The sequence below is a fragment of the Eucalyptus grandis genome, chromosome 3 (genome assembly GCF_016545825.1).
Source record: "Eucalyptus grandis isolate ANBG69807.140 chromosome 3, ASM1654582v1, whole genome shotgun sequence".
Classification (NCBI taxonomy): Eukaryota; Viridiplantae; Streptophyta; class Magnoliopsida; order Myrtales; family Myrtaceae; genus Eucalyptus; species Eucalyptus grandis.
The window spans coordinates 66,059,508-66,069,385 of NC_052614.1; the positions used below are offsets into that span (position 1 = coordinate 66,059,508).

The 9,878-nt window shown below is 41.1% G+C and overlaps 1 protein-coding gene across 3 annotated transcripts; it reads left to right on the forward strand.

The window, feature by feature from the left end:
• The first annotated feature begins 554 nt into the window (after positions 1-554).
• LOC104438483 (protein SMG7) lies at positions 555-8,493 on the forward strand. Of its 3 annotated transcripts, XM_039308225.1 has the most exons (9): positions 555-718; positions 2,063-2,165; positions 2,241-2,849; positions 2,957-3,079; positions 4,578-4,786; positions 4,867-5,845; positions 5,960-7,011; positions 7,133-7,252; positions 7,848-8,493. In XM_039308225.1, the coding sequence occupies exons 2-7, from the start codon at positions 2,100-2,102 to the stop codon at positions 6,986-6,988; spliced, it is 3,015 nt and encodes a 1,004-aa protein (XP_039164159.1). In that variant the 5' UTR covers positions 555-718; positions 2,063-2,099; the 3' UTR covers positions 6,989-7,011; positions 7,133-7,252; positions 7,848-8,493. The 3 variants fall into 3 exon arrangements, with proteins under 3 accessions (XP_039164159.1, XP_010049945.2, XP_039164158.1); XM_010051643.3 differs by having other exon boundaries at positions 556-718; positions 4,867-7,011; XM_039308224.1 differs by lacking the exon at positions 555-718 and having other exon boundaries at positions 2,044-2,165; positions 4,867-7,011.
• The last annotated feature ends 1,385 nt before the right edge of the window (positions 8,494-9,878 follow it).

Below are 9,878 nucleotides of genomic sequence, written 5' to 3' on the forward strand. Positions count from 1 at the left end.
AATCAAGTTTCGCAATGCACAAAAAAGCAAATTCGGCAGCTTCAGCCACAATAATAATAGTAGGGTTGAATTATAATGTGTCATAGAATACCCAAAAACCCTTGAAGAATCCCCAGCGCAATAATAATAGGGTTATCATAAATTATTTCATCTTGTGCTTTCGTGCTTAAAAAGAATGGTGGTACATGCTTTATGCCTTTCCTCCCGAATTTCCCGAGCATCGGCATTAAAATATAGTGGATACAACTATAATAATTCAAATTCCTTACATCTCTAATGCCTTGGAAATTCAAATTCGAATTTTCTTTTTGTCAACCTAAGATAATTTTAGTTAACTCTCCTAGATAGCTCCAATCTTCAGATAATTCCTTTTTTTTTTCCTTATATATGTATTTTTGGCATACAATCCGCGGTCTTTTTGGTTTTTTTATTTTGTTAAATTTTTTTATAGGGTAAGACGTCTGCGATTTAGACGTATAATTAATAAATAGTATAATAAAAAAATAGTATAAAGGGAGTTTCCTTCGGGATGGTGGTCTCTCTCTCTCTCTCTCTCTAAGAGGACCGTAGAAAAGCCCTCCTCCTCGTTCCATAAAATCTCAGATTCCTCGTCCTCGTCCTCGTCCTCGCTCGCTCTCTCTTTCTCTCTCATCGCCGCGCCGGCCGCCGGTCCTCCCGCCCCTCCGATCCGACCCCGCCGGCCTCCGCCGCGAGTCAGGTAAAAGCTCGGTTCCGGCTTCGCTTCCCGCGTTGACGATCTCCTCTCGTCGTCTTCCTCCGATTTCAGTCGCGTCTGCTGATTTTTTTGAATATCGAAAATCTCTTGCGGCGTTGTTGGTTTTTTTTTTTCTTTTCTTTTTTAATGAGATTTTTCGCGTGCGAATTCTTGGAGATAATCGCGGCCGCCGCCGTCGATTTCGGTGTCGCGAGCGCCGCGTTATTTCTCTCCTTTCGATTGAGCTTGCCGTGGGATCCCCGCCCCGCCCCGCCCCTTGAAGCAGCTGCCGGAATTGAGCTTTTTCGACAGTGGTGGTTTCACTTTGTGGCTTGATTGATTGATGGGCATTGATCGAATATGGCGCGGTAGGGTTGACGCGGAGCCGAGTTGGTGGTTTTAGCTGTCTTGTCTAATTGATCGCTGTAATTCGAAAGTGATTTGAATGATGAGATATTTGCCCTCGTGCCGTGGTGCATTGCGCCCCGCCAACTGACGTTAGTGGTTGGTCTCTGGGTTTCGGTTGGTGCTTTTCGGCCGTAATTATGGTGTAACGTTGAGCGGTGGGTCAATTCTTGAGGTCTTGTTAATACAATTAGTCTCCTTTTAGAAGTTCAGTTATGTTTGTTAAAGGGGATTGAGTGGGAAGAGAGAGGATTTTAAATATGCTGACTTTTTTCGATGGCGGGAAGGGAACAGAAAAGAAAGAAAAGGAAAGGATTAGGAGAGATTAGGTGTAGTTAACTGTATTTCTATCCGTCCGAAAATGGAGCGATTCGGAAGGATTGGTACTTTCATTAAGTGATTCTTTCTTCTTTCTCACTTATAACGTTATTTTGAATGCATGAAAGGACATAATAGTCATGTTTCATTATTTTCTATTTCTTTCTGTCGCTTGCATCCAAACAATATCATAACTTAGTTTTCCTATTTCCTTTCTAATCACATCCGCTGAATATACCATTATAAGGAAGTTGTTGTTTGATTGTGCCATGCCATATTTTGTGCATTTTGGTCCTGTTTGAAGAGAGAGCATCAGACTTGGTCTACGCAGTCACTGTCTGGTATTCGGTGTCTTCTGGTTAGTTTGTTTAAACGGAAAGTATCTGGTTGCTTTTCATAGACATTGATGGAATCGTGAAATCCGTGTCTACATCTCATGCATTCAATTGATGATGTTATTTCATGGTGCAGTATGAAATTCTCACAAATTAGCTATTGAACTCTCATTTAAGCACCACCAAACAGATGTTTCACCGCATTAATGTTTCTGTGTCATCTTTAATCATCAATTATTCTTGGCCATTTTAAGCTCATACCTGTTCCTGGATTTACATGGCACTGAAGCAAACAAGAAGGCAAGCGGTGGTAATGTGGATGGATAATGATCATAAAGACGGATAATATGCCTGCTCCATCCTGGGAGCGTGCACAACGACTCTATGAAAAGGTACTTTTCTTTACCTACTTGTATTGGCTGACAGTACTTGTGGTCTTGCATTCTGATGCGTGCCCCTTTGTACAGAACATTGAGTTGGATAATAGGCGTCGGAAGTCTGCCCAGGCACGAATTCCATCTGACCCAAATGTATGGCAACAGATGCGTGAGAACTATGAAGCAATAATTCTTGAGGATCATACATTTTCAGAGAAACACAATATCGAGCATGCTCTATGGCAATTGCATTACAAGAAAATTGAGGAATTGAGAGCACACTTCAGTGCTGCTCAAGCATCTGCAAATCCAAATGCATCAGTCAATGGGAAAGGACCCTCCTCTCGTCCAGATCGAATAACGAAAATAAGATTGCATTTTAAGAATTTTCTTTCTGAAGCAACTGGGTTCTACCATGATTTGATCTTGAAAATCAGATCAAAGTATGGTCTTTCTCTTGGTTACTTCGCTGAGGATGTAGACAGCAGACTTTTGTCCGAGAAAGATGGAAAAAATTCAGCGGATGTAAAAAGGGTTTTGATATCTTGTCACCGTTGCTTGATTTACTTGGGCGATCTTGCACGCTACAAAGGTCTGTATGGAGAGCCTGACTCAAAATCTCGTGAGTATGCAGCAGCTTCAAGTTATTATCTCCAAGCTGCATCTCTTTGGCCATCTATTGGGAATCCCCATCATCAGGTTTCATTTTCCTCATTAATAATTTAACGACTTTTTGATTGAGGTGAACTACTCAGCTTTAAAGTGCTTTCTGGATGTTCATATGCGTCAATTTGCTTTCTCTGCAGCTGGCGATTTTAGCTTCTTATTCTGGGGATGATTTGCTTACTGTGTACCGATATTTCCGGAGTTTGGCTGTCGACAGCCCATGTTCTACTGCAAGGGACAACTTGATTGTTGCCTTTGAAAAGGTATTCCTTTCAAGATAAAATGAAATCCTGACATTCTAGCATGTGATTTCTGTGGGTTTAGTTCCTCAGATTGTTGAAATTATGTCGTGTGATACTCCAATCTCATAGATGTTGCATTTCTTCTGTTCTTTTCTGATGTTTATAGTATCGAGTCTTGAGTGAGTGTTTAGGATTGGGTCCTAAGAATTTCTTGGTTATTCATGGATTGAAAGTAAGATCAGATCAAGGATTTTGGGTTAAACAGATTAAGCAAGTTGAGATGACTATACATACAAATAATCAGTTACTTGCATTTTAGCGTTTTGAAAGAGGAACAAAGCTGAAACATAGAGCTCTTAATTTGAGAGAGCAAGGACTGTCAACAAAGACAGATCCCAAAGAAATATATACATACAATCTAACCGTATAGAGGATAAACAACAATATACATGACAAACCCATAATCAGATACTCTAGAGAACAAGGAAGAATTCAAAGAGGAAGAACTGGAGAAGGTGATGCTGCTTACTGGTAGTGTGGTGTGAAGAAAAAGAAACAAACTTGATTTGGGTTTCTCTGTCATATTATTGGAGAGTGGCACTATAAGAGGAGATAGAAAGTGGCATCTCTCAAGATATTTGTCATGGCGCCCTTCTGATTTTCTTTTTCTACCATTCTAAATGGGCCTAAAAGCTTGTTTTTGAGAGCATGATGGGTTTTGGGTGTGGAGACTTTAGACCTAATTTATGTAATATGGCATTGAGAGATGCCATTTCCTTTCTCCTTCTGCACTACCACTCTCCAGAATTGTTGAAAAAGCCTGATTACAAATTAAAGTGGGACGTTTAGTGTTGGGGGTAGAATTGTGATGCCACCTGGATCTACATGGGATCAGTCTTTACCATGTTCAGTATTGTACTCTGCTGGGTTGATCATAAGAATCCTTAACGATCATGGTCTTAAGTATGAAGCATATAAAAAATGCACTTGTTGGACATTTATGAACTGGTAAGAACATCTGGGTTTCTTAGGCAATAGTTTTTATATGAGGGGAGCTTGCATAAAGATAATACAATTACAATGATCCCAATATCAGCTGGAAAGGTGTTAACATGTATATTAATAGGGAATCTCATTACTCATTAGTCAATTGGAAGGGCCTTGCACTTCCGCAGTTTTGGAGTCCAGATGCAGTCATCATAGTTGCCTCCTATAAGATGGTACTTTGAAAAGCACTTTGCATATGGAGATTTTCATTCCTATAATTTATTTATTGTTAGGGTAACAAATGCCTTGGGTTTTTCACTTAATTTGATAAGCATATTCCATATGTAATGTAAACTGTATGATGAGATTGTAGCACTTAACCTAATTAAAGCTAGGGAATTGTTTGGTAATTGATGTCGGCATTGCTTATTTTTAGCAAGTACTTATTTATGGTGCCTTTTGTGTTGGTGTGTCTGGGGAAATAGTTAGTTCACATTTTTGTTTTTTTTTTTTCCTGTTTTTGAATTGTCAGAATCGTCAAAGTTTCTCTCTACTGCATGGGGATGCTAAAAGTTCTATGGTCCGGTCTGCTGGAAAAGTGAGAGGACAGCAAGCCAAGCTTGCATCTAGAGATGCTGAAGCTGCAACTTTCAAAGAAAGTAATTCCAACACCCATGATACCTACAACTCACTTTGCATCCACTTTGTCCGTCTAAATGGGATTCTGTTCACTCGAACAAGGTGAGTGTTTATTAGTAATTCTTATGTTTTTTGCTATTTCATTGGTGTATTTGCTATTTATATTGGCATTCTTGGTGTAGCTCGGAGACCTTCGTGGAAGTCCTCTCTTCGGTTGTCACTGGTTTATGTGATCTTATGTCTTCTGGGCCAGAAGAAGAGATGAGTTTTGGCAATGATGCTGTTGAGAATGGTCTTTTCTTTATCAGGCTTGTGTCTATCCTTATATATACTATTCATAATGTGAAACGCGAGAGTGAAGGCCAGAGTTATGCAGAAATTGTTCAGCGTGCTGTACTCCTTCAGAATGCATTGACTGCGGTTTTTGACATCATGGGACTAGTTATGGAGAGATGCGAACAAGTTCGTGATCCTTCTTTGAGTTACCTCTTACCTGGCATTTTGGTCTTTGTGGAATGGTTGGCATCTTATCCTGATGTTGCCATGGGTGGCGATGTTGATGAGAAGCAGGCAACTGTTAGATCAAATTTGTGGATTCATTACGTCTCTCTTATGAATAAGCTTTTGTCGATCGGGTCGATGTCCATAGATGACTGTGATGATGAAAGTTGCTTTGATAACATGAGCAGATATGAAGAAGGGGAAACTGGAAACCGCCTTGCTTTGTGGGAAGATTTTGAGTTGAGAGGATTTCTGCCGCTTGTTCCTGCACAAACCATTTTGGACTTTTCAAGAAAGCATTCTTTTGGAAGTGAAGGGATCAAGGAAAAGAATGCTCGTGTTAAAAGAACTCTTGCAGCTGGGAAAGTGCTTGTAGGAGGGGTTAAAATCAATAACAAAACAGTTTGGTATGACTCAAAGGCTAAGAAATTTGTCGTTGGCGTTGAGAGTCAACTGTCAGCAGAGGATATTCATCCTCCTGATTCTACTGTGCCTAAGGCAAATGACATGTTGCTAGAAAATGGAGCACAAATGGCTGTGAAAACGGAGGAGTTCCAGTCGAATTCTCAGCTATATGTGGAGGGGGAAGAGGAGGATGAAGAGATTGTTTTTAAGCCGACGGCAGCAGAGAAGCAAACAGATACTGCTGTTCAATATATGGTCTCTTCTAAGATGTTGGAGCCACAGAAAAATGCCTTTGGAAATGATCAACCCTTTCCAGTTTTTAAGCCAACAGCAGCAGAGAAGCAAACAGATACTGCTGTTCAATATATGGTCTCTTCTAAGATGTTGGAGCCACAGAAAAATGCCTTTGGAAATGATCAACCCTTTCCAGTTTTTAAGCCAACAGCAGCAGAGAAGCAAACAGATACTGCTGTTCAATATATGGTCTCTTCTAAGATGTTGGAGCCACAGAAAAATGCCTTTGGAAATGATCAACCCTTTCCAGTTGCTTCTATGGCAGCGCCTCCTGATAACTCTCTGCATTTGACCTCTTCAGATGCTTTTTCATGGAACCCCATTTCTGCTGGTAATCTACAGCCTATCACATCTCATACTTCAAATTGGTTGACAGAAGAAACTATGCTGTCTAATGGCTTCAAAGATCTAAAGATGCTGGAGAAAGGGCATCTGGCGCATTCTGAGATCAATGAGAATGCCACCAACTTTTTCCCTGCCGTTAATTCATTTCCGATCAGACAGTCTGCTACTAGTAGCGACAGCTTGTTTTTGAATCAGGCAAATGCTCCAGATGCCATGGTTCCTTCACCCATATATAATTCTTTCATGTCTTCTGGAGTTAATGTTGATGCTTTGGCTGTGAAGCCATCATCTACTTCTCCTGTAGTTTTAAAAAAGAAACCAGTTGCTAGGCCACTCAGACATCTTGGCCCTCCTCCTGGTTTTAATGCTGTTCCTAAGCAGGCCAATGGACCCTTTTCTGGATTAGACTTGACCCATCAGAACCAAATGTTGGATGATTATAGCTGGTTGGATGGGTATCAGATGTCTTCCGGATTCAGGGGCCTAGTGAACAATTCCAATAGTTATTCATCTTTTGCAAACTTACCACCCATTAGTGGCAGTGCTGCTTCAATTGGGACCGTTAGCTTCCCGTTTCCGGGAAAGCAAGTTCCATCAGTCCACCAAATGGAAATTCATAAAGGCTGGTATGATCACGAGACTCTGGATCATCAGAAGCAGATGCAGCAACCTCAGCAAATAATTAATGGGAACCCACAGCTCGGTCCTTTGCCAGAGCAGTACCAAGGATCAGTCTGGCCAGATCATCATTTTGTGTGAGATCAATGTGACGGCATGTTGCGGTATGGTTAAGTTTACGATAACTATCGAGAGTTTGTGGTCAGTCTGCTATCTTCTGGAGTGTGTACATGATAATGTATTTGTTTTTTTCTTTTTTCTTTTGTTTTTTTTTTTTTTTGTCAGGAATGATATTGGTGAGACCCTCCTGCCATATCAAGCTCCAGTTAGGCGGATCTATCAATGCTAAGTTTGTATTGGAGTGTGGATGGCCTTGGCTTTTAGATTGGAAGTTCTACTTAGCAAGTGAGATTTCTATGTTCACAATTATTTTTTCAACCTCCGAGAAATGAGAATTACCAACTGCATCAGCCTTGGTTGGTTAATAAACTTAGCAGATTAGTATAATGGAGCCTGATGACTGAGAGAAGCCATATTGAATTCTTTCTTTAACAATGAATTTACTAACTAGGCGTTATGAATTGGCATTAAGGAAAAACAAAATGCCTTGAGAAACTCGGTTTTGCATGCTAAAGTTGATTGCGTCAGCATTATCTAATTATAGGACCAGTTAGTAGTTGTATTTGTCCAATGCAGTCACTTGTTCTTGGCTTTCTTTTTTATCTTCCGTAATTTTTAGACAGAGGCATGGCTTTTTTCGGTTTGAATTAGGGTTAGCTGTGTTCCCTCTGATCCAGGAGTTTATGTTCTGAATAAGGTTAGGTATATGAAGACTAGTTTACAAAATTGATATACCATATGTTATGCCAGACTACAAAATCAAAAAGAATGTTCAGAAATTCACTTGGAGTGACATTAAAAACAGATGAGTCATAATGAGAGTCCATCTCTTTCTCTTTTGAGTTTGTCCTTGTCTTGAATGTGACTCTTCTTATGTCAGTTGGACAGGTAAGCCAATCTTTGAAGCTCAGGAGGAAATCTTGGGAAGTTGGACAATTTTATAATGCCAGGTTCGTAAGCAGCTAGCTGCTTCTTCTGGTAACCCTGGTCAAGATATGTTGGGTACTGAGATCATTAATTGTTGGGGATTGTTATTATATCTGAATGATGGAATGTGGATGGCATGCTCTCTGTTCTTCTGGGCTGTCACCGTGATGAGTTTGGGCATCAAGCATCGGCAATTTGCAATGGGGGATGCATTTTGGTGGACCAGCTTGTCAGCAATTTGAGAGCTCCAGTCAAGACTTTGGCACTGTCCGGCTGATGCCGGGTGGTATCTGATGAGAATAATCCCATGGAGAGCTATGTGATGGGGTCGAGTCTGAGTAATGGATAGACAATGTGTCTGGAACCGAGTATCTGCATTTCTGTATTTGCTTTAGTGGTTTGAAGAACTGAAATAGAAGCCTTAGTTTGTCTTGTCTTTGTTGAAGTCCAGGTTGAGCTTCAGCACAATAAAGTCCCCGTACTTTCCTTCTTTTTAGTGTCGGCGCATCTGTCTGCGTCATGCTTTTTCTATCGACGTATCTATATATATTGTCACACAATTGGTTAGACATATGGATTGTTTCATGTTGATTTGATACTGACCTGCTGTTCTGGATTCTAGGCTCTTCGAATTTGGTCTAGAATCGGACCTCCTGCTTCTCCAAGCAGCTTCGATGGTCTCGCAAGTGAGCTCTTGGGCTCTTTCTGTCTCTCCAGAGAACTCGTGTATGGGATCTTTAATCGTTGGCAGGTGCTTGACTGTGCTAATAATCGATGACAAAAAAAGAGAGGACGTGCCTGCATATATAGCTGTTATCATTTGCAGAGTAGTTTCATTATGTTGCACGGAACGGCGAATTCTATGGCTGCGTTTGGTTCAGCATTTGCAATGGGTTTTGAGTCCAATGCAAATGCTGAAAGCCCAAAGCTATTTGGGGAAAATGCAGTTGTGTTTGGTAAAAAATTTTTGCAAATGGACTTTGAGTTGAACGTGCGTTTGGTAAAAAAAACTTTTGGAAAGGGCTTTATGGGTATTATATTTTCTTTTCTTTTTTTTTGTGGAAAAATCAGCTAAACCCTTCGCCGGTCCGGCGAAAGAGGCTGCGGCCACGGCGACCGAATCTGCGCGCGGCGGGCCGTCGGGCTGGAGGTCGGGCGACCTCTGGCGGCCTCTACGGGTCGCGCGACCCTCGTCGGAGGTCGCCCGACCTCCGGCCGACGGCCGCCGGCGCCAGATCTCGGCTCGCCGGCGGCCGTCGCCCTTCGCCGTCCGGCGAAGGGCTGCTCTTTTTCATTTAAAAAATAAGTAAATGCGGGGCAACGGTGGGTTTTCAAAAAACTTTTGAGGGTAAAATAGGAAATAATATTTTCATTAAATGGACCTCCAGCATTCCGAAAATCTTTGAGAGAGCTTTCAGCATTCCCAAGGAAACTTTCACTGAAAGCCCTCTAGGAATGGTTGCCAAACACCCATTTTTTGGGTGAAAGGGCTTTGGGGCTTGGATGGGCTTTCTAAATGCCCATCCAAACGCACCCTATGTCCTATCAAATTTGTGATGATGGATACAGATGAATGCGCATCGTCATCTATCATCGTCATCTATCTTGAAAGGTATTAAGGACATATCGACGTAAACGTGAACCAGACCGCTTCATTTAAATTAAAAATATGGTAAGATCTATCGTTATTCACGGCGAGGGTCCTACACTGTCCGAGGAAGGAACAGATCTTGTCTAGTGGAGGGATGGTGACGGCGATAGGAGATGGAAAGAGCCAATCACACCTCTCCTGATAGATGGGAATCATGACTTTTGAGTATATCATGATTGAGAAGAAATTTGCATAGTAAGCCATAACAAAATAATATTTAAAACAGGACGGAATTGATATCTAGGCTTTAAATTGGTACATCTTATTTTACCTTATATTATTGATAACATAGAATGTTTACCTACATAATTTCGAGGCGATGATATAGTATTT

What these genes read in the sequence shown, in the direction of transcription:
- LOC104438483 (XM_010051643.3), top strand. Translation starts at nt 2,100, where the DNA reads ATGATCATAAAGACGGATAATATGCCTGCTCCATCCTGGGAGCGTGCA. An exon ending in CACAACGACTCTATGAAAAG is followed by an intron (nt 2,166 to 2,240) that starts GTACTTTTCTTT and finishes CCCTTTGTACAG; the next exon opens with AACATTGAGTTGGATAATAG. An exon ending in TGATTGTTGCCTTTGAAAAG is followed by an intron (nt 3,080 to 4,577) that starts GTATTCCTTTCA and finishes TTGAATTGTCAG; the next exon opens with AATCGTCAAAGTTTCTCTCT.